This window comes from Sinocyclocheilus anshuiensis, unplaced genomic scaffold (assembly GCF_001515605.1).
Source record: "Sinocyclocheilus anshuiensis isolate Anshui unplaced genomic scaffold, SAMN03320099.WGS_v1.1 scaffold1154, whole genome shotgun sequence".
In the NCBI taxonomy this organism is placed as follows: domain Eukaryota; kingdom Metazoa; phylum Chordata; class Actinopteri; order Cypriniformes; family Cyprinidae; genus Sinocyclocheilus; species Sinocyclocheilus anshuiensis.
In genome coordinates this window covers 218,565-244,109 of record NW_015542345.1, presented here as the reverse complement: position 1 = coordinate 244,109, position 25,545 = coordinate 218,565, and the positions used below count along the sequence as shown (strand labels likewise).

At 36.6% G+C, this 25,545-nt stretch overlaps 1 protein-coding gene across 2 annotated transcripts in view; it reads left to right on the top strand.

The window, feature by feature from the left end:
• The window catches only part of LOC107691273 (protein diaphanous homolog 3-like), a 357,819-nt gene that overhangs the window by 171,656 nt on the left and 160,618 nt on the right, over window positions 1–25,545 (top strand). For both annotated transcript variants that reach the window (XM_016489790.1, XM_016489789.1), the window contains exons 15-16: window positions 3,667–3,978; window positions 5,535–5,649. In XM_016489790.1, coding sequence (XP_016345276.1) covers window positions 3,667–3,978; window positions 5,535–5,649 — 427 coding nt within the window. The remainder of the gene's footprint in view (window positions 1–3,666; window positions 3,979–5,534; window positions 5,650–25,545) is intronic.

Sequence of the window (25,545 nt, the reverse complement as noted above, 5' to 3'; positions counted from 1 at the left end):
ATGTCAAATAACAAAAATAAACACCGGTATTCGGTATGAACCGGTATACTGCCCAGCACTAGTGCCAAGTATACTCACCATGCCTCTCACTCTTGCTCAGCCCTACAGCACAAACATTTTAGGTTTTTTTTGGAGCTGACATCAAACTTGTTTACAGCTTTTGCTCTTCTCTCTAATAGAGACTGGCACAGTCTGCCCTAATGTTGTCTCTACTTCACCCTGAACAGCTGCTATAAGAGAAGCATACTGCTCTAAAGCCCTGATCTTAGCTTCTCCATATTTAATCATTAAATTAGAGTCAAAGTCTTTTTCAAATAAACTTTTGAAGATTTTTTTTGGAATTCAGTGATATACATTGATATACAGTGGCCCTTTTGCTTTCTTTTAAAACGTTTAATTTTACCATTTTTTGTTGTATAATGATTTTTGTTGTATAATGCAAAGTAAAGATGCATAATATATTGGCACCATGTTAGTAAAGTTTTGGCTGGTTGGTTTTTATGAACCGATTCTGAGTATTTAATTTCTTCTGCATATTTTAAGATTAATAGATCAACATTTCAATGATTAAATGATTAAAAATTAAAAGTATAACAATGGCAAAAAAGTGCAGTTTCCTTTAACATGACATATCGGAGTTTTTAGCACTCAGCATTGGTTTATAATGTCAATCATTTATTGGTTGTAGTTGTATGTTTTTGGACTTATTAATGCATTAAATTAACCTGCTGTATTACCATGAAAGCTGTGACACTCCTGCACATTGACGTTTTTCTTGCCAAGCTTTGTGCCTGTACCCCTCTCCTCCACTTGGTCCTCAGACTCGAGACTTGTTTTTTTTTTTGTTTTTTTTTTGCGGATCTGAACCCCTCAAACTGACATGACAAATAAGGCATCAACTGAACAGTTTGTTTGATCAATTGCTTTTTGGCTCACTGGGCTATCGTCGATAGAGCAGATCAATTCTTAAATAATGGTGGCCAATGAGCGAAGTGAAAGTTTGGAGTGCAGGCAGTTAAGCTGATCCATCTCTTTGGGGTGCGATCGTTTGCAGCAACGCAAAACGTAATCACCCAGTCAATTCTCCACATATGTAGGAGCGTCAGTCATGCTGACTCTTAGCCTGTGAATTATCTAGAGGCCGGCATGTGCGCAGTTTGAATTAGAGCACACCTACTTGTTCAATAATCACCCACCCCAACTCGTGTAGCTGTTTGCCATAAGAATACAGTCTCTCACATCGTTCTGGAGGAATTTTGGCCCACTCTTCTTTACAGCGTTGCTCCAGTTTATTGAGGCTTGTGGGTATTTGTTTATGCACAGCTCTCACCACAGCATTTCAGTCAGGATGAGCTCTGGACTTTGACTGGGCTATTGTAACACCTTGATTCTTTTCTTTTCAGCCGTTCTGTTGTAGATTATAAGATACAGAGAGTTTAAAATATTGTTACACAAATACTTTCAAATTATTGAAGAAATCATTTATTCTTCAACTTGAACTTATCAATTAATAATCATAAAATCTTGATTGAATCTCAAAATGGTAACAAAAAAGCCATTTAAAACTTGTGAATGATCAAAAACAGTATGTTTCTATTAGTATTTTTTCATATGGAACAGATGAGAAGTACAATTCCTCCATGTAATGTGCAAGGTGCACAGGCAAATTTCGCTACCCCTTTAACCCAAAGTTGCAAAATTACAACACTGACATAACAAGCTCAAAATCTAAAATGATCAATGCATTCAACAATACCTTAATATCTACATGGTCTACACATATTAATAATGACAGAAAAAAATATGTTAGGCATTTTGCTTACTTTATTCAGATTTATCCAGTCCAGTAAAACAAGATGATGTGCTTCAAGGGAAGTTCGCAGGTTGTGTGAGTTTATGGCCAGGTAAATAAGCCTATTTTTAAAATCTAGCATCCAATAGCATAGCAAGGCTGAAGAATAGGACCCCATTAGTTGTGTAAATGTGGTCTTAGAGAAAAAAAAAAAAAAAACAAACTTTTTTAGTCAAGCTAAAACTGATGCTGTAATATTACAACAGTGGGCCTTACAGGGCTAGAATACTTTGGTATACATGGTCGACTCAATGACTGTGATGACTCTAGAATACTTTGGTATACAGAGGAGTTCATGGTTGACTCAATGACTGTGAGGTGCCCAAGTCCTGTGGCTACAAAACAAGCCTAAAATCATCAGCACTCCACCAGCATGTGTGACTTTTGCTATGAGGTGTTTGTGCTGATATGCTCTTTAGGTTTTCACCAATTGTGGCGCTGTGCATTATGGCCAAACATCTCCACTTTGGTCTCATCTGTTCAAAAGACATTGTTCTAGAAGTCTTATTTTTTTGTTCAGATGCAACTTTGCAAACCTAAAACGTGCTGCCATGTTTTTTTAGATAGTTTCTCTAATATCATTGCTGATGTCTTTCCTTCTTGGCATTGTGTTAACACACACCTGAAGGATCCAGACCAGCAAACCGCAACAACTTCTGCTTTTATAGAGGTGTTCACACTTGCTGATGATCAGTTAATCAAAGGTATTTGATTAGCAGTGCCTGACTGCTTCTTGCCCTCTTAATTCCTATGTTAACATTAAGGGTGTCCTAACTTTGTCACTCATGGTTTTTCCATTTTGGCATTATTTTTGGTAAATAAATAATGACACAGTGCAATATGTCTTGTGTCGTTGTTTATCTAAGGGTTTGGTTTCCAAAATTTAAGATCTGCCAAGGAACAGATTATTTTTTTTTTTAACTATGATACAGCCATTTCTCTGAGCATTACATGGTCTGATCTTGGGGTGAATTTGCTGGGATGTCCACTCCTGGGAGGATTGGGATCTGTTTGAATGTCTTCCACTTGTGAATTATCTTCATCACTTTGGAATGATGGACTTCAGTTTGTTTGCAAATGGTACTACTCTTCCCAGATTGATGGAAGCAACAATTGCTTCTCTAATATCATTGCTGATGTCTTTCCTTCTTGGCATTGTGTTAACACACACCTGAAGGATCCAGACCAGCAAACCGCAACAACTTCTGCTTTTATAGAGGTGTTCACACTTGCTGATGATCAGTTAATCAAAGGTATTTGATTAGCAGTGCCTGACTGCTTCTTGCCCTCTTAATTCCTATGTTAACATTAAGGGTGTCCTAACTTTGTCACTCATGGTTTTTCCATTTTGGCATTATTTTTGGTAAATAAATAATGACACAGTGCAATATGTCTTGTGTTGTTGTTCATCTGAGGGTTTAGTTTCCAAAATTTAAGACCTGCCAAGGACCAGATATATTTTTTTAACTATGCTCTGATACAGAAAACCATGGAATTCAATAGGGTGTCCTAACTTTTTCACATGACTATGTATATGTATGTATTGTATGTATAAATTTAATTTTTGCCATCAGGAATTTTAAATTGTAATAACATTTCTAAGCAATATTGCTGTTTTTATTGTATTTTTTGTTTAAATAAATACAGCCTGGGTGAGCCTAAGAGACTTCTTTCAAAAACTGAAAAAAAAAAATCTCACTGACCTCAAGTTTTTAAACAGTAGTGTATATTTTAAAGTTGTTTTAGAAAAAGGAACTGAATTAATATGAAGCATGTATCTGCTGTTTGTCCCTTTTTGTCTCTTATTTTCATAGTTCGGAGCTGTTCCAGTGGTTTTACCTTCAGTGCAGTCTGTCCCAGCCTTGTCTTCAACTACCTCTTCCTCATGTCCCCCTGCCCCACCTCCTCCTCCACCTGTTCCAGGAGTTCCAGGTCCGCCACCCCCTCCACCTCCACCGCCTCCACCTGGCTGTGCCTCCATGCCCGGGATGCCTCCACCCCCTCCTCCTCCTTTGGGACTAGGTGGATTGACATCCTTCTCAATCCAACACGTGCTGCCTTTTGGCCTAAAACCCAAGAAGGAGTTCAAACCAGAGGCTTCCATGAAGCGCCTCAACTGGTCCAAGGTAACATTTTAGTCTTTAACTTCACTCAATCCATTGTGGGACAGAATCCTACTTGGGCGCTCAAATGTGGTGGCGACAGCAGCGTGAAAGGACAGATGTTTGCGAAGTAACCAAAGAAAACTTCTTCTGTTTCCTGCCAAGCATCATTAAAGCAAATGTTGCTCCGTTGTGAAGGATTACACTTTACTGTGTGACTGCCTGCTCTCGTTTCTAGGCAGATGTTGCGGTTCGATATCTTCTGAGTTTTGTTAGTTTATAACATTCCAATTAATATTTAATCTCTGTCCTTTTTGCCACCATCATACAGATGTTTTTAAAGAATCCGCCATATGCTTCATTTCATCCAAAACCTGTTTGTAATTAGCCATTAGGAGGACACAAAGAAGCTCTTTCAAACAGCAGCTTGAGAAACTGACACCATACAATATTCATGGCTCCTGACCCAAGACTTTTATCACTCATTAACTAGAGCTTTGCAGCTCACAAAGCCAAAGACGAGGCAGCTGGTGCATCATAGGGAACATGCCACCCTGTGCCCGTCAGAGGGGCTGAACGTAGCAGCGCATGTTCGCTTAATCACACACACTGTTGGAAACATGGGTTAATCGCTTCCACTGAGAGGCTACTCTTCAGGCTCATGTTCAGTCCGTTCCTGATTGTTTGATTTCTTTGAACATGTCCTCATGGAGCAGATTTGAAGAGCTGTTATTGGCTCAGGTATTTGGCAGGAGTGTGAGGTCTGTTCATTAGCGCAGCCGGCCGCATTGATTACCCTTTCAGTCTTTATCTCAACAAGAAGACTCCATTAAACTGATCATCCCACAATGCTGTACTCTCCGCCAATGTTACCATGGCTTCCTTTCAAACTGCCAGATTAGATCAACACTAAGACACTGTTTGTAGTCTTAACTTTGTCTTAACATCACATTGAGCCAGATGTATTGATGAAATAATTCTAAGAGTAAAAAAAATAATTTCTTTCTTTATTTCTTGCTTTCTTTCTTCTTCAAAGCCGCTATTCGGCAGAGATGAGGACTGTTTGAAACTCTTTTTTTCCACTAAAACGTTAATGCGCATCGTCTCAGTTTAATACGTGAACATAACGCAAAACAATTAGGAAAAAGGGCATTACATGCACATTTTTAAGTCATAACGTAAATATATGTAGTCAAAAACTTCACTCGCAAATTAAATATTTTTGGTCGCAAATGCAACCATTTTATTCGCAGTCTGGAGCCCTGGGTATTTTAGGTGTGCGTGTGGCCCGTGTGTGGCGATGTTTGACTGGAGATATCGGCCCTGTGTTTTTTCATGTACTGAGACGACTGAGAATGAGCCTCTCCAGGGCTGCATTCAGCTGTCACACACACTGACATGTAGGAGAACAAAATAAAGACCAGCAATAGAACACAGTATGAATATTTGAATAGGTTTCCTCTTTACTTTTTCATAAACCACCTCACTGTTTAGATGCCTCACGTTGCCTAGCAACTCCAGCATCCTGACCTCCCATGATTTGTCATGATTTTTTTTCTTTGATTTTTGTTTCTGTGTAGATCTCCCCCCAGGAGATGTCCGAGAGCTGTTTTTGGGTCGCCGCCAAAGAAGAGCGTTACGAGAATGAGGACCTGCTGACCAGGCTCGCCATTACCTTCGGCACACAGAGAGCTGGTCAGTCAATGTTAACACTTCTGTGTAGTCACTGCATAAATACTGTACTGCGCTATAATAATCAAACATTTAAGCAAAAAACTTTGCTTTTTACAAACTTGGGCTTCCTAGCCATTGTGAAGTAATAAGAAGAACTAACCTTGAGTTTGTCCTTGCTGTGTGTAGCACCTGTTGCTCTGCATATCTTTTTAAATAATTGCATTGTTAGAAACATTCCTCACGTTTTCACTTCAGTCTGACCTTCAGACGTCACATTTCAGCTCATATTGTTTTGTTAATATTTCATAATATAATACAGCCCTATAAATAGCTCAGACTTAGCCAATCATAATAACTTTTAGATATCATATAATATATGACTGTTTAATTTTAATAGTTTGACAATTTTAGTTTTTTAATGTTTTATGTTAGTAGTTATGTTGAGTTATTCAAATGTATTTTAGGAAATATTGGTGTCATTGTTTGTGCTTTGTAGGGTGTAACGGTACACGTATTTGTACTGAATATTTTCGGTACAGGTCTTTCGGTTCAGTACGCACGTGTACCGAACAAATCATTCAATTTTTTCAGGAAATTCAGACAATGCATGCCGTTTTGGAGCTCTTTGTGGTGCGACAGATAACTGTATAGAAGCCTCAGTTCTAACGGCAGTGCAGAGCGCGAGTGAGCGTCATCATCCCTTCCTCTTTACTACTAGTTTTAACGCAAAATAAACATGAATGAACATCTCATGTACAGTGATCGCTCAATCAGTGTTTCAATTGCGAAAAGACATTAAAACAACTTGCAAACAAAATGTCACGTAGAATTTAATTTAGCTCAGGAAAGTCATGAGTGTCTACAGCTCTTATTTTCTAGAAATGAAGTCTAGAGAAGAGCATTTCGCGAAATATTGTGTAGTGATGTCTTAATTATTTAATGCATGTTTAAATAAAACTTTTATGAAACAAGTTATGACAGCCACTGTGTAAATGATTATATTTCAACAACAAATAGAAATTGTATAATTTAGAAGTTAATTTAAAAACTGCATTATGTGCAATTTACGTTTGCATACAAATTTTTAAAAATAAATGGTAATTGAATTTAAGTTATGATATGTAATGTAATGTAGTAATGTAAAAGGGCTCCCTATAGTATAGAGCAGAAACTTAGGTAGATTTTTATCCCTAAAAATTTTTTTGTAGTTAAATGCATTTAAAGAAAAAGCAATTTGTTCAGTAACCTGTTTAATAAAAAAAAAGTGTGTGTGTGTGTGTACTTGTTTATGCTACATTGTGGGGAACAAATGTCCCCACAAGGATAATAAAACCTGAAATTTTTGACACGAGGGAAACAAATTATTAAAAATTGTTAATGATGTTTATCTGAAAGTGTAACAATGCAAACAGGTTTTCTGTAAGGGGTAGATTTAGGCTTAGGGTTGTGTTAGGGTATAGAAAATATTGTTTGGTCAGTATAAAAGTAATAGTCTATTAAAGGTCCCCACAATTCACAGAAACAAACGTGTGTGCGTGTGTGCATGTTTATGTGGTTTATGAGGACACAAATTTGTATAGTGACATGGGTATGACAGGTATTACAACTTGAAGGTGATTTATGAGGACACTTTCGGTGTCCCCGTAATTCAAACGGCTTATAAATTATAAATCATATCAAATCAGTTTTTAATTTTTTTTTGAAAATCTAAAAATGCACAAAGTTTTCTGTGAGGGGTAGGTTTAGGTGTAGGGTTGGTGTAGGGCGATAGAAAATACCGTTTGTACAGTATAAAAACCATTCCGCCTATGGAGAGTCCCCATAAACCATAAAAACCAATGTGTGTGTGTTAGTTTTTTTCCTCCTGCTGTACCGAAACCATACCGAACCGTAACGTCAAAACTGAGGTACGTACCGATCCGTTAAGTTTGTGTACCGTTACACCCCCTAGTGCTTTGTATGTAGTTTTTTTCCCCCATCATTCTGTTTTGGGCTATCGAGGCAGTGTGGAATTCAGACTTACAATGGACACCCTTCGATTTAGAAAAATTAAGTTTTTGTCCATGAATCAGCTTTCAAAATTTTCTGCCTTTAACAGTCAGACTTGTAACCGTCCTTGACTGAACTACGTGTGCTTTAGACATTGACTCGCAAACTGGTGTCAGAAACAATTGTATTTTTTATATTTCCTCCCAACATTTCGACAGGACCATTGCATGCTGCTGCTACTATTGGGTTTCTGTACTGCTACCCACACACAGACACTAAATAAACCAAAGTTTAAAGAAATTAGTTTTGTACCTAGAACAAGGTTTTGGATTTAGTCATTTAAACACACTAACAGCCACAAGATAATTAAGATCTCTCTCTCGCTCTCTCTCTCTCTCTTTCTCTCTCTCTGTCTCTTCCCCCTACTGATGATTTATTCACATTTAGCTTGTTTTGAATAGCTCCGGCATGTTGCTTTACTTGATTTTTTTTTCAATTATTCATATCAGCATTGTCTACCTGTCACTACTCAGCTCTGTATGCAGATATCTCATTCTGTCTCTCTCTTCCGCCTGTCTCAGTACCCACAGGGACAATGTTATGCGACCGAACCTTGAATTATGCACACAGTTTAAGACATCTAACTTCAATAGGGCAAATGGTGAAAGCGTGTTTTACAAGGTTGTCAGATTATTTAAATTATAATGTGTGTGTTAGGCAGATATTTTACACGCCAGCGAATCAGACTTTAATTATGCAAACATGCATCATCCTCGACTCCACCAGGGAAACAAAGTTCATCTTCCTCATTGTGATTTCCTCCTCCTCACATTCTTCTAAGCTATTTTATCCATCCATTTACTTTTCCTTCTTGTGAACTTAAGTGAGAAACTTTTTAATGAGTTTGCCGCAAACTCACTACTGGATGCTTTGGAGTGTTTTTTGTTGTAAGAGAAGGCTTTGAACTAAGCATGTTTCATTTTATGCAGAGTAATGTTATTCCAGATCACTACCAAAGTAGAAAGATGTGTCAGAGAGAATCTACACATAGATAGTAAATACGATAAATTCAGTGCGACTTTACAGTATGACTACTGGTTATTGAGGCAGCAGCTAACCGGTGGCAGCCAGACAACTGTATGGATAAGAACAAAAGCTTGAGATATTCAGCTAGTCATCCAACATCTGACTGATTGGTTAGGAGGGATGTAAAGTTATCAAAATCTCACAATACGATAATATTGCGATATGAAGTCCACAATATGATAATATTGCGATATTTAAAAATAAAAAAAGACAAATGAAAAATTGGAAAAAAAAGAATATTTTGTACATTTTAAAGTTAAATTATTCTATCTAATGCACTTTGAGAGTTCAAAATTAAGAGCTCCAACCCATGTTCTTAACTAAGAAAACTTAAACCAGAAAAAAGTCAGTGAATTGTACCTGAACTTTAAAGGGGACTCAAGCCTCTTTTTATTTGTGATATACCAGGGTTTCTCAAATCTTGCCCTGGAGGGCCAATGCACTGCAGAGTTTAGCTCCAACCCTGATCAAACTCACCTACCTGTGATTTTCTGATGATCCTGAAGACATTGATTAGCATGCTCAGGTGTGTTTGATTAGGGTTAGAGCTAAACTCTGCAGGAAAGTGGATCTCTTGGGCCAGATTTGAGGATCCCTGCGATATACTGTCTCAGTCTAAATGACGTTCACACTGGTGTTTTAGGAAGCCAAACAAATTAGAATATAATAATAATAATAATAACAACAACAATGACAGTAATAGCCATATATTTTAAACAATTGTACTGTAAAATAAATGAAAACAAATATTTCATAGGCATATTATTTTTGCTTTACACTACAGTAGGGAAATTACAATACTTATTTCCTAATTTCTACACTTGAAAGAGATATTTTGAATTGGACTGCATTCTAGCTGTCAGCAATTTATACTACACTTTTAAGCTTTTATTTTGACAGAAACAACAGTAGATTTTATTTTGAAGGAAAACTCCAGCTTCAGAGAAAACAGGCTTACAAAAACGCGTCTCACTACAAATCTAGTGAAATGCTGTAATGATCTGCCGCGAAAATAAAGCACAACTGGTGGGTGCGCAGCGCAAACAGACTTGGTAAGTGATTAAGCCATATTGTGCTTTCGGTTTTAGTTTGTTTAACAGATACAGTACTGTGCCAAAGCATAATGGCCCAAAACACAACTTTAAAGACTTTTTATGTTAGAATAAGAAGTTTAAATATATATTTAAGAACTACACTTTTTGCCCGGAAGACCTATCGTTTCATATCGTCATGTGACCACGATAATATTGAGACAGTTTTGCTATCGCGGTATTTCGATATTGATAATATCATTACATCCCTATTGGTTAGTGACCTTAACTAGCAAGTTTTTTTTTCTTTTACAGTATACACAAGTCTTTAGACATGCAAAATATGCTTCTATTTCTAAATCTACTTATATGCTTATAAATCTACTTATAGGCATAGCATCATATTTTGGCATCAAAATGCTTTAAAAACCACTGCTTTTGTATTTTTGGCATTGAGGAGAAGTAAGGGTTAGTTGGTGCCAAGTGGTTAGTAGCCCACGTGTGTTAATTGCAATACATATGTCCAGTGTCGTCTTTGCACAAGATTGACTCGCTTTGCTTTTACTAACAGCTCTATCTAGGTTAGAGTTCTTAGATTGGCATTATGGACCGGCTCTTCCTCAGGATTTGGTGCTGTCAGTCATACGCTCTCCAGTCCTTGAGACATGAAGACAACCTGTCAGATTCCACTTCGCTTTACTTCTGGTCCGAGAACACAGTGTTCCCCGACGTGATTACAGAACTCATGACAGCCGGAATCCAGACTTCCTCTCAACGAACCAAGCGCTCAGGATCTCTGGTCACCCAGGGGCCCATCAGAGTTCTTTCACATCTCACTCGCAGATGGACTCCTCTCTTCTGTCTCCTTTCTCTCCTCATCAAGAGTCTTTGGGAGCTGCAGCGAGTGCTTTTGTTTCTGTTTTATTTATTCATTGCATTTCTTTAAGGAGCAGAAGCTAACATTTTGAATCCTCACGTCAGGATGGCCTCCGATACAGCAGTGTACTGCTCGCTTCTCTTCATCCCGTCTCTCAAGCTCTCTTAATTTCCCTTAAGTGCACCGACATCTGGAGCCCAATTAAACATTAACCAGAAGAATCAAGATTTCTCCTCGCTAAAATATTTATTTTCACCACTGCTGTTCATTGTTCTCCGCTGTTATTGTGCTCACCATTGTTCGTCCCTGAAATGAGTGTGCTGATTGAACAGACGCTTGATTTTACAGTCTGAAATCTGTTAAAGTCCTGTTATTTCGCCTCATACACTTCCCGTCAAAGCGGCACATGCAGGAAACAATCACCAGCAGTGGATTTTTAGAGCAAGCTTGCCCTGCCTCTGACTTTCATCAACCCTCTATCACAATGATTCAGGCATTTGTTGGACCATTGAGTGATTGCTGGAATAGAGCCCACACACAAAAACATGCCCTGCAATCTGCCGCCCTGATACTACCGTCTGCAGTTTCACACGGCTTGCTAAAATTATCCATCAGTCGGAGAAAGCTCCTTGTCTTCCTCATTGACATTGGCAGTTTGAGTACAGGGTGTCCAAGGAAACATAGTAGAGGAGTGCAGTAAGAATCTGTATGAGGAAAAGCATTGTAGATGCTGTTATATTTGGTCACTCCCTAGTCCCTCTCGGTATTTTAATCGTTTTTTTTAAATAAAATTATATATTATATATTTTGGACCCCTTTCTCTCTTTAAAAGGATTATAGGTTTTTTCCCTTTATGTATTTATGTATGTAAACAATTCCTCTGTCTGAAAGAAATTTTGAAATGTGTACTCTATTTAGTGCCTGGTTAAGTATCCTAAAAATGGTAGTCTTTGCAACTTTACAGATCTTCTTTATGCACCAAGAGCTTGTAACACTCCAAAGAGAAAGTAAAAATAGAAATCGCATCATATGACCCCTTTAAAATGTCATATAAATGAATATTAATATTTAGGGGTGTAAATCGGATGGTTCGTCACGATACGATATAATATAAATAATAAAGAAAATAAACGATTGGAAAAACAATTCTGGCTGCTACTATGGGCTCAGTGCTAAAAATCTTTTCTACAGATAACCAAATTACAAGCAATAGCAGATAATAAATACAATAGAATAAAGACACAAGTTCAATAAACAGTGCTTTTCAGGTTTTTCAGCTCAGTCTAAAAGAAAATTTCAGGTACACAACAGAAATGTAATAATCAAATAACTAAAATAACTGCATATTCTTCACTATATAAGTTAAATATTGATTAATCATTTTTGATGTTACAAAGGTTATTTAGTCAGGAGTAGTGAGCACTTGTATTTTTCTTTGACAGCATTAGATTTATTATTAGTTTGCTTTCACTTTAAGAACGAAAGCACGGATTTAATATACTGATACACATGCCTTTTCTTTCTCAACTTTTTACATTAAGACATATGCCTAACCGACTGTGTTTACTAGGATATTTGCCAAAACACATTTTGATGTAATTTTGTCTGTATTTATTCATCCATGCACAAAAAAGCGGAAGAGAGCTCAATTTAGTATTCGCGCGGTGTAGACGCGGCTGTCTGTGTGTGTGTGCGCAGAAAACTTCTCACACAGCGCTTGACTGTTCCGCCAACAATCCCGAGCGTCTTTTATGCTCACCTTGTGCCTTCGGGCAGTCCTTATATCGAGTCCTGATACGTGAGTTTGAATGAGAATGCATGCGTTGGCGGTAATGCATAGACGGGACATTATGTGAAAATGTGGACAATGCCAAAATAAAGGTGCCTATTTATACTACAGATATCGATATTTTACGCGTGGCATCGATGCATCCTATCGTCAGACATCGTATTGATGTATCGATCCGTATCGATGAATCGTTGCACCCCTATTAATATTAGAGATGTCCCGAGCCGATTTCAAGGATCAGGTTTGGGGCCGATCAAGCATTTTTTTCAAACTGATAGGTATCGGCTCTCCTCAGCCCGATTCTTATTTTACATCAGCTGTCATGCCTGTGTCGCGCAGTAGGAGGCGGTATGCACCTTTAAGTGGGTTTTCCAACCGCAATTAAAAGGAAAGGAAGAAGCTGAAATGTACGTGCCTGATGCGCGAGAAACAGTGAGGTCTGTTCTACGTGTCACGCATGTTTGAGCTTTCGTGTTCAGTGTATTTGATGCAAACTTTTGTGATGATCACACATTCATTTACTTTTATCTGCTGTCAGAATATCTGAGATGTATATACATAGAGAGAGAGAGTGTATCTTGTTATATATATAGGAAAATATAGGAATTTACAAGTATTGGATCGGGACTCTGTATCCTCAGATATTCAGTATTCAATGAATCTGATCGGATCGGGGGCACAAAAAACCTGATCGGGACATCCCTAATTAATATATTTTAAATGATTTCATAAATGTAAAATAGTATACACTACTGTTAAAAAGTTACTATAAAGACATTTTAAGCTTCAGTACAGTTGAAAAAGACAATGTGGACAAATGGCTTATTTTGAAAACTTTTTTATTGCTCATTTGAATTCATATTGGTATTTACTACAGCCAACATTTATACATTAACAAGGTGTCAATTCAACTGTTCAGTGTTAAATGGGACAGCAGATGCCCATTTTCTTTAGGGCTTTCAAGAAATGTCTGTAGCATACTTTGGTTATAATTCCTCACTGGTCGTGCAAAACAACACCCTTTTTACCTTGTCAAAAACAGCGAACCATTTCGGTGTATGTCTCTTTGAATGATAATGAGCTACTGCTCACCCTGCCCCTCTCTTCCGTTTTTTGGTGTATTTGGTGGCGTTACCATCAAAAACAAAACGAATCCACTGCATCCTCAGTGGCTCCGATGTTGGGAGAAAATGAAGACACTTAGGGCTGTTTCACACCGCAAGCCTGAGATTAGCGTCAGCTTCACGTCAACGTAACTTCATTGTCACTGCAGCTGCAGACTTGCGAGAGTATTCACACTGTAAGTGTTTGTACAGCGTCACAGCAGCGACTTGTGTTGTGAAACTGGCCTTATGTTTACTTTTACATCCAACTGCATTGCTTACGAGAAAATGGCGGACAGCGTACAACTGGCTGAGGGTGGAAATATGCTAATACGGGACAGTCCATCAGCGGTCATGGGTGGGCCCTGAACAGTATGACATCATGTTGATCAGAAAATCAAAATGGCTTGATAATTGAGACTGTTTAGGTTTTTTGGGCATTAAAAAAAAAAAGGAGGGAATGGATTTCTACCAATGCAGGGTGGTTGTGTCCACACACTGCTAAGACACATTTATTGGCAGACACCATGTAAAAGGGAATTTTGCATCCAATGTCTACTTTAAACAAGTTAACAAGTAGAATAGATGCAATTCCTCCCAAACACCAGAAGAGCTAATAATAAGAATAAAATGTAAATTACCAACCAAAATATAAAAAAGCTAAAGAAATATATTATATGATCTTCTTTAATTACTGGGCTTTTATTGCTTGAACCTCCTATTGCTTTTTGTATTTAATGGACACCGTGCATTCACAGCTTTTGACGGATGTAAAATATTATATTTTAGTATTGCATTATACCATACCGCTGTGTCATACAATAGAAAAGAACAGCATTGATCCCGCACACAAAAAGGAAACAAAACATTTGATGTGAAAATAAATAAATAAATGCAAGCTCCAGCACTATTATTTATGAAGCTGAAAATGCTGTTATTCAAGCAGGCAAACGCGTTGTGGTGAACTTTTTCATTATAAAATCTGACTCTTTTCTTGATGTGTTTATTCTTTGTGTTTATTTAAAGTTTCAGTTCTCTCTTTTTCCTGAAATAATAGCAAGAGGAAGAGAGAGTACAAGCATTTTTAACAGTGTGGTCTTTGCTGCTTTTAATGGCTGGTTATTTTCTCAGGATATTGCGAGTTCTTAGGAGAGCATGTCCCTCCTGTCAGATGACTCTGCCACTGCCCCATTGACTTGAATGAGCGAGGGAGCAGGTGTGAGCGTGTTCGCTATGTGTGACTCTGTATGTATGTCATCTGTCACGCCTGCTTTGTGTGTGAGAGAGAGTGTGAGCACAGGTGTTGTAGCCTCTATGAGTAGATAACATCTGCAGGGGCCAAATCTCTTCTCCGCCCACCCCTCCAGATGTGGTCCGTCTCGTGGGAGCAGGTGCCCAGGCGGTGTTGCTGAGCTGAACGGCTGGTGGGACATCCCAGGGGAGTGCTTCTCTGGTGGTACTGTTGTCCTAATAACGAAAACTACGAAAACTGTCAGACTGTGACCTGAAACGAAACCCTACCAGAAGGTGGAAAATATCATTCAGTGTTGTGTAATGTGACCCTTGGTTCACAAGTTGCCAGATTATCGGTGGATGAAATATTGTGAAGTAGATCTAGCTTGTGAGTTTGTATTATTGGTCCAGAAACTTCTCCGGGTCGTATGGTGTAAACATAATTGAGTTTGTTGAGACTGTAATATAATCCCAAGTCCTTTGTCGTGGTCTTAAATGTGATTTTTTTTTGTAGGTAGATGCATTTTATTCAGCACATACTTTGTATTTTCTTCTATGAGGAGTTGTGTAAGTTGCTAGTTATATAGGTTGTCACTTAAAAACTGAATTTGGCTTTGGTTTGGCCCTCACTTTACACAGTTTAGTCTACCTTACAGAAAAACCAAAGCCACGATTCAGTTTATTTTTTTTTAAATAATATTTTGGCTTATTCTACTATAGTTACAGCTACCAATAGCAGTTTAGTACTTAATGCCATATTTAAATAATGCAGATTTTTATTTAAAAGGCATTAAAGCTCCAGTTGGCCATGTTCAGAGGTGTTTTGGGAGTGACATCCGCATTTAAATGTGGTGAATCACTTAAGTTATTGTTCAGACTGTGTACACAATATAGGAATCACTTTCAAACATGTTATGATTGACGTAGTGATAGGCATAGCAATTTTTTGGCGTAGCTGAAAAAATTATGCATGGAAGATGGCAGTTTAACCCATTTATTATTAAAATGTTTTTTTGTTTTTAGCTTTTGGTTGTAATTATTTATTGTACTTTTTAATTTAATTAATTGATTTTATTCCTTTATTTATTTTTGAACTTTTTGACTTAATTTTATAAGACAGTCAAGGACATTCTCTCTATTTTTTGGAATTTTTGTCTTCATTTTGTAGTATATTCAAGCATAGACAGCATTTTAAAGAGGGTGTCACTGCATTAACAACAAGCAGTTTGATTTGTTTCATGCTACACCGATTTAATACAGTTTTCACTGCTTGAATAATCAAAACTCTGTATTTATAGAATTGGATTAAGCAATCAGAAGAGAAGCCACAGCTGTATTTAGCCGCAACATTTATGTGGCCATAGGTACTGAAGGTAGATGCTTACATGGATATACAGCACATAGAACAATAATAGATAAAAACTTTGATTTGATCACCCTGGTCCAGATACAGGTTAAGCCTGTCTCTAATCATTTATTTCTTTAATCACACATTGATCCCTTTATTCCAAATAAACCTATGCTTTAGGGTTATGCTCATCTCTCTAATGTGTCTTAGAATCTGCCCACCATGTCATTTCCTGTTCAGATATAAAGCTTGGCATGGCGAAGCTGGCATTCACACCAAACGCTTCACAAGAATTCATTACTGTGCGAGGGCGAGATAAACATAGAGCACGCAAACACACATTTCTGCTTACACTGCTCACACCCTGGATTCTCAACAGTCACTAAAACCAGACCGAAATGAAGGATCGTAACTGGGTGAACAAACAGCTCAAGTTTGTGAACAAACAGCTCAAGTTTGCATGGCTTTTACTGAGCACAGGTTCCCCTGGAGTTGGCCCTCTCACAACCGTTCTGATAGAGATTATGGGATGTGAAAGAAGAACTGGGGATAAGGAGGAGAGAACCTAAGAGAGAATGCTAAGTCATGCACATCTACTGTACATTGAAATAATTTTTGTAGCTGCATGTTCAAAGAAAAGACATATTTTCTGATGTCAGCATTTCCACTCGTTTCCAGATGGGAAAGCATAGACACACATTCTAGTTTCTGAATAGAAGATGGTTGAAAACCACTGAGATATTACATGTGAGTTTATGTGTGTGCGAATTGCAGGGTTTGCATGAACAAATGAGAGAAAAGCGCATTTCAAGATCAATCAGGATCAGTAATGTACATCATATAGTGCTCATGTAACACTGACTAAATGATTGCAGAATGATAGAAATAGGTCTAAATGAGCAGAAGCTTCTTGATGTCTTGTATGTATGTGTGCAGTTGCTGTTGTTCTGCACAGAGCTTGGTTTCCTAGATCAGAGAGATGATGCATGTCTGTCTCTTTCATCATCCCTTTATTCTTCTTTATTCTCAGCAGCATTTTTTTTATCTGTAGTGAGCTCTTTTACTGTTCTTTTCTATGAAGCCTTTCACTATACAAGCAATTCTGGGTTATTTCATTCTATCTTTCTGAAAGAAAGAGTGCCCATAACCATGTTGATTATAATCTTAATGTAATTAAAAATGGAATGTAAAAATAGCAATTTCAGAGTTTAAATAGTTTCTACTCCATTTTTTTTTTTTCAGTGTAATGTTCAAAAGATTGGGGTCAGGTATTTTTTTTTTTTTTTAAGAAATTAATACTTTTATTCAGCAAAGATGCATTGATTTAATCAAAAGTAACAAAAAACATCTAAATTATTTCAATTTCTGTTAATTTGAATGGTCCACTCCTGAAAAAGAGTCCTGAAAAAATGGATCACAGTTTTTCATATTAAGCAGAACAAGTGTTTTCAGCATTGATGACTGTACGAAATATGCAAATCAGCATATTAGTATAATTTCTGAAGGTTCATGTGACACTGAAGACTGGAGTAATGGCTGCTGAATTTGAGCTTTGCCATCACAGGAATAAATTACAATTATATATTAAAATAGAAAATAGTTATTTTTAGTTGGAATATTTCATAACATTACTGCTTTTACTGTATTTTGATCAAATAAATGCAGCCCCAAACGTTTAAATGAAAATATGTATGATAGGCTTTAAAGGCTGAAAAAGCTTAAAAAAGCTTGCTTGCTATCACTGTTTTGCTAGTGCTTAATTTGCCTCTGTTACATGATTTCTTTGCAAAATGTTACTTATTAAAGTTTTGCATATTTGCTTTTGCAATCACATGTATACTAAAGCATGAAAGCGGAGCTTGCGCTTTTCTCTCCTTCCTTCCTCCTCCTCATCTTACTCTCAATAATGAATCTCTCTTTGCACACCTTTACACTGATGTTGTTGATAATTTGCATGAATCTCCACATCTCTCACTCTCTCTCCTCTTCCTTCCTGTTTTCTTTGAGACCTGCTGGCTGAGGGTTCAGTGCTAATGCAGTCTGAAGAGGCATATGATTGAACATTGCCTTTATATGGACACACTCACACACCTGCGTTTCTGTAAGCCTGTAATTACAGGCTTTTGGCCCACAAAACTGGTAGAAGACCCTTACCGACTCGGTTTAGAAGCGTCTTTAAGACGAAAGAAAGCTAAATGTCACACATTCATTTTATATTCATTGAATTGTTGATGCATACTACATATGTGTGAAAACACCTTGTTAACATGCACATGGGCACCTGTCATTAGTCCTGTAATTTAGTGTTCATTTTGTTTCTTACATATACTCCTGTGTTTTAGAGAATATGTAGTGATAATTGCATAGATCCGACACTACTGAGTGACATTAAATAACTCTGAGTGAGAGTGTGTATGTGTATGTGCATGTAATAAAACACAACATAATTGCTTTGGATCTCTGTGTGAGCTGCCCCATCACTTAATAGTAAGTGATGACTGCACTCAAAGAGTCAATTACAGATCACAGATCACTCATACACCTGCTCCAACCTCCCAGACCATCAAACACCTGCCCCACAACCCTTTCACTGCAGATTAACCAGCACCATCTAAAAACCCATGAGAGAGAATCAGTATAGTGCAGACAGTGAAAGAGAGTCAAATAGCATGATTAAAGTTTTGGATTAATTAATATCCATCTTGATATGTCTTTAAGTTTGGATGTCTCGCTCAGTGACCTGTTGACTAAAATTGATCATGCACTTATGGTCTCAAAACCAGAAGCTGAAAGTGCATTATTATTTCTCTTTGGTCACAGAAGTTTGCACTGCTTGCAGTAGAGATACCACAGTTTCACACAGAAATACAAATTGCATTACAGAAATGTTGTTGGTATAAATTAATGTGAATTTACATAATGCACTGCACATGCAAGAATGGAAATTGCTTTTTGAAGAAAGCTCATTGGCAAGTGTTAGCTGTTCATGAGATAGATGGCCTGTGGAAACAGCTGCTCTTATGTCTGACAATGATCTGTAGCCTCTGCCACAGGGAAGAAGTTCAAAGAGGTTGTGGCCAATGTGTGTGGCATCCGAGAAGATTTTTCTTGCCCGTTTTCTCTTTCTGGAGGGGCATAAGTCCTGGATGGGAGGGCAAGAGTGCACCAGTAATCCTCTTAGCAGTCCTGGCTGTCCATGTAGCCCTCTTTTGTCCAGTTTGGTAGCTGTCATTGAGTCGGTCCTGTGCAATACTATGACTGTTTGCTAAGTACAAGTGAATCAGCAGCTGTTAAGGCAGGTTGAACTGGTAAAGGAAGTAGGGCTGCAAAAGGATTAATCGCATTCAAAATAAAAGTTTGTTTACATACTATATGTGTGTGTACTGTGTATATTATGTATATATAAATACACACACACACTATATATATATATGTATATTTATTTATACGTGTATATAATTTATATTATATATAAATATAAAGATATAAATCTAACATATTTTTCCTTAATATATACATGTATGTGTGTGCATTTATATATTCTATGGGTGTAACGGTACATGTATTCGTACCAAAAATTTTCGGTGCAGGTCTTTCAGTTTGGTATGCACGTGTACCGAGCAAATCATTTAATTTTTTGTAGGAAATTCAGACAATAAATTCCGTTTTGGCACTCTTTGATGTGGTGAGACAGATCGCTGTAGCAGCACGGAGCACGCGATCATCCCTTCCTCTTTATTTCTAGTTTTAACGCGAAATAAACATGAATTAACATCTCATGCCCCATGTAATCGCACAATCAGTGTTTCACTCGCGGAAAGATGCGATTAAAACGGCTTGTAAACAAAATGTCACGTAGCATTTCACTTACAGCTCGTCAGTTCACCAGAGAAATGTATAGCCTACACATTATATTTTATTTTTACCTGTAATCTTTTAATGTATATTTAAATAAATCTTTTATGAAACAAGCCACTGTGTAAATGATTATTTCAACAACAAATAGAAATTGTAGCCTATAATTTAGAAGTTTATTTAAAAAGTGCATTGAGTGCAATTTACATGTTTGCATACGAATTTTTTTTTTTCATTTGAGTATTGATTATTATATAAAAGTCAGTTTCCTTTAGAAATACAGTGATATAAAAACACCCGTGCCACGTTTTAATTTTGAAACATGCAGTGCTTGTTGTGTATATATATATATATATACACATGAATGTATTAAAATATTCACCTGTCATTTTTAGTTAGTTTTTAATTGTTTTGTGCAAAAAAAACACTTTTTTACACAATTGTTTTAAAGACAATTTTAATAAAAAAAAAAGCTGTATCAGTTTGGCAAATACGTTATATTACACTAAAATAAAATGAATCAATATCCGTATCTGTTGTGAAAAAAAAGTTTATTTTCCATGTCAGCAACTCACAACCGCACCACTGCGGTTTACATATCTCTAGTGTCTAGAAGCTCCTATCACTGTGTGCATGTGACATGCATGATCTTCTCATATGGCGTTATTGGATTTAGTGAGTTGCCTGCTTTTGTTTCATATAGAGGCTACTTGCGTGTCCATGACTAGTACTGTGTGTTTGAGAGAGGAGCATGTGACGAGGATCTGTAATGATGGACATAAGTGCAGAGCGTGGGCAGGCGAGTGTGGATGGATAAAGGACGGCATTAGTTCTCGTTGAGTAGTTTTTGTTCTGTTAGAGAGACAGAAAGAAAAGATGAAAAAAAGAGGAATGAGTCTTTACAGTAACACTGATATGGCTGACTGACCTCAGCATGTGCAAGGGTTGACCCTGACTACTCACATAACACATCGTCATAGAACTGTTAGATGTGTGTTTGAGGTGTAAAAGTGTGCAATTGAAATGCTTCTAATACTAAATTGTTCAACCCTTTGTCTTTTATTACACATTTTTTGTGCACTGTATAGTAGGTCTTTAAATGCTATCAAATGCCTCTCTGAGTTATACTGTACATTCATGCTTTGCTCTTTTAAGTCAAGTGGAAAGTGTTGTGTGAACCCTGGTGAACATTTATGAGTAAAACAATGGTTTGAAATGCAGCTGTATAGTTTTCACAAGACTTAAGCAAATTTCTTGCACGTTCTTGTCATTTGCAGCGGTCAGTGCGCTTTTGTGTTTGTTAGTGTTTTTTTTTGTTGTTTTTTTGTCTGTTTATTGATAAGAAAGCTGCTTTGCGGTTCTTGTCATGGAAAAACAGAAATATATTGTGACTTTTAGAAGTCAAAATTCCCTTCTCAGTCCAAAATCATTTGTTGAAAATCAGGTCCCATATTTGCTCATAACCAGAATGAAACACCAAAATGACTACTAATAAGAGTGAAAAGTGAGAAACTTTACACAGATGATAGCATCAGAAAAAAAAAACAACAACAAACAGCCAGTTTAATTCTAAGGGGCTGGAAAATGAATTATAAAACTTAATTATGAATTTTTGATTAAACTTTAACTAACATTATAAGTGAATCTCAAAGTAAAGAAAAGTAAAATAACTAATATGTGATCTGTGCTGGCAAAATGAGTCACAATGAGCAAATTTTCAAAAATGACCTTACCTTACCTTCAAAATGAAATACCTTCAAAAAATACCTTCAAAATGATATATGATTTGTTGAAATCGGACGAAAAATGACTGAGCTACGCAATAAGAACAGATGCTGTTCAATAAGAACAGATGCAAAAAATCAACAACAGTAGAACAAATACAAGAAAGAAACAAATAGACATAGTGCATTGCTTTTTTAATTTTACATCTAAACAGAAGCATTCAAGTAAGAAAAACAAATAATCAAATGTAAAAATCACTTCAGTGTGTTCATTACAAATAAACTGATTATTAAAACTACAAAAAGCAGTTCAATCAAGATCAGCGATCTTTTCTTTTATTGTTAGATTAACATTAATGAGACAGGTGGGCTGTATAGTAAGTCCTACTGTGATGCACGGATCTAATATAATGTTACACATCAGATGTTTTTACCCAACAGTTCCTTAAACTTTCACTTAAGACATAACAGATTATGTTTGTGTGAATAGCCTACTTAAATTCTGTGTATACAGTATGTTTGTGTGTATGTTTTGGGATCGTTATGAGCGCGATTCATATATCAGACAGTGGCAGCGAGAGAAGCGAGCAGAGAAAAGGTACTCCTCTCAGAAAACGTACAAATAAAGATAATTTTAGATGTTTAATTACTATTTGGAGCATTGGGATCGTTAGACGAGGGCTTAATGAACTAATTTTTGTGAAAACCATTCTATTTTTTGTCTGTAGCTCAAAATCAGCCCGTGTGCATTCCGACTCATTTTGCCTGCACGGGTCACATATGGCTATAACCCCTTTAATGTTATTACGGTGTGTACTTATAAGTTTCTTTTTCTCACTTGCAGTGTTGAAGTATGTGTCAGATCTGGAGTTTCTAGTTAATGATTGAATTAATTATCAGTTCATAATTTTATTTTTGGGTGCTCTGAAAGAACTGCTTTCTTTATAGCTGAGATGATGAAATATTAAGCATGTTAAAACATTATTTAAAAGTTAATCTTGGGTCATGACGCTGCTGCTGTCCAAATGCTGCAGCTTTAATATTTCATAGTTCCCTGCGGAGGAGGAATATGAGAGAGCTTTCCACATCTTTAACCTCGCTTTGTCTCTGTTATTTTATTTTTTGTCAATACAATCTTCCATCTATCCAAAGACAAGGCTGAGTAATAACATGTATATTTCAAACATGTATTGTAATAAAGAAACAATAGACATACATTATCTCCCTTTTCCCATCACTTCAGTTTAGCAGGATATTTAAAAGAAAGAATACTCTTACTTCTTCTTTTAGTCTTTTCATATTTTTTTTTTTTGCCACCATGGAGTATTTTGGTCATCCCACATGAATTTGTCTCAGTTTCTGATGCTCTTTCTCTCAGTGTTTTAATTTGTGCATTGTTGGAATGAGAAATGTACATTTCAATTGCCAAAACAACAATAGAAGAGACGGTAGTCATAAAGTTACGGTGAACTAGATTTTTACATTTTCTGAAGAAAATGTGAGTGGTTTGTACACATGCAAAACTAACTGTCATGTGTGCTGTGGGTGGTGGCAGATGATGTTTTCTAGCATTCTAAAAGAACTTGATGAAGCACAATGGAATGGAACAGCATGCAGGGGTCAATTTTTTTCAAATTTGGACTATTGTTAACGTGACATGGCATGCATAAAAACAACACTAGTGGTGGGACGCTCAAGTAACAAATGCCAAAGATGCCTGTCTGAGTGTGTATGTGTATATCGCTGTAGTGGTGCTTTAATGAGAAAGCATGAAAAGATGCAAAATTTCTCAGAGAGGATATATGTGTATAAATATTGATAGAGATCTATGTGCAGTGTGCACACACATGTACAGTGGGTACGGAAAGTATTCAGACCCCCTTCAATTTTTCACTCTTTGTTATATTGCAGCCATTTGCTAAAATCATTTAAGTTATTTTTTTTTTCTCATTAATGTACACACAGCACCCCATATTGACAGAAAAACACAGAATTGTTGACATTTTTGCAGATTTGTTAAAAGCAATATAACAAAGAGTGAAAAATTGAAGGGGGTCTGAATACTTTCCGTACCCACTGTATATGTGTGTGTATATATATCTCTATCTAGTATCATGGGATGTTAACAGTGTAAGATGCACTGACTGCAGGAGATGGGAGCGACAGAGGGCACAGACTCTAATAAATGGGAGGGATAATTGTAGCCTGTACAGTAAATCAATACTACTCTTCACACCCAGGACTGTATGTAGCCTCAGGAAAGGCTGTTGATTTCCAATTTCCATGCTCATTAAAATGAAATGCGCCCTTTCCACTCTGTTAATTATGACGCTCTGCCAAGTTACTTTTGCGAACACGTACGCACACTCGCGCACACTCATCTCAACCTCAGATAACATTAGAATTTGCCTCAGCATGTGTCATCTTGTGTATAAAAGGGAAATATGAATATATAATTTTCCGCTTTTCTTGTCTTTTCTCTTCTTAGGTAATTTTTCTGTCTTTCATTTGCTGTAATTTCATGCTTGTCTCTTCTGATAGACATGGGAGCTATACATTCTAAGGAAATAGAAAGCACTTGCTCTTTATTCAAGTGTCAAAAGCTTTCTTTTTAATATTTAGCTGGATGAAAACACTTTGAAAACTAATTTTAAGCCTTTTTAATATCTGTCTGTAATCTAAAAGTCTTTTGGTGCATCTTATGAGGCATAGTGCAGTTTAGAGAATAGAGTCTGAGCTCCAAATGCTCCTTCACCATACCTCTTTCTGCACGTCTCTTCTCCCTTTCTGTGTCCATTCTGGTCTAGAAAAATGTGTACTATGAATCGTTCCCGGCTGGAGGCTGAGCTCTGGTGCTTGGGAGAGATCAGAAGGGATGATTTGTGGTGGCTCGTCTCTCCCAACTCTACCAAAAAACAGAAGTACCGCTAACACTTACAGAATCTAATTTATCTTTTCCACTGGCTCTCAGAAATGCATCTCAAATCTTGAGATTTGATTTTCTCTCTGCCTGTCATTCATCTTTCTCACTTAGTTTTTTTGTTTGGGTATGTAAGTGTGGCTTATCGTGGTCGACTTAAAATCGGAAAACCTATTTAAGAACCATTTTCAACGTTGATACAGATGGTACTCAACAGAATGAGCTTTTTATGGTTTACTTTGCATCGGAGCAATACAAGAGGCCTGTTAAATACATGGATTTACATGCTAAATGTGAGTATTCTCACATTTCTTAATATTTGTCACAAATACTATTTTTTAAAATGTATATTTTAAAATTACACTAATGAAACAGTAGGGATTTTTGCATGTCACACACGTACTTTGTTATTCATTATCTGTACTTTATTTTGACATGACGTGCGGAAAGGATATCTGTCCACGAATTAAGAAATCGTTGCATATTTTTATTAATTCTTAATGAGAAATCTTTCTCGAAAGCCAAATCAACATATTAGAATGATTTCTGAAGGATTGTGTGACACTGAAGATTTGAGGTAATGGCTGTTAAAAATGCAGCTTTGCCATCACAAGAATAAAATGACATAACGTTTTAAAATATATTAAAATAAAATAGAAATTTGTAATTTGTAATAATATTTTATATTACTGTTTTTACTGCATTTTTGATCAAATAAGCCTTAAGACACTTCTTTCAAAAACATTAAATAAAATAATTATAATATATAAACTAAATATATGAATAGAATTTAATTATAATAAAAATTTTATGTTTATAGATATTTTTATTTTCATACAGCTTTTCAGTTGATGTTGATATATGGGCTTTTAAAGGGGTCATATGCTGCGATTTCAAGTTTTCCTTTCTCTTTGGAGTGTTACAAGCTGATTGTGCATAGATAAGATCCCTGAAGTTGCAAA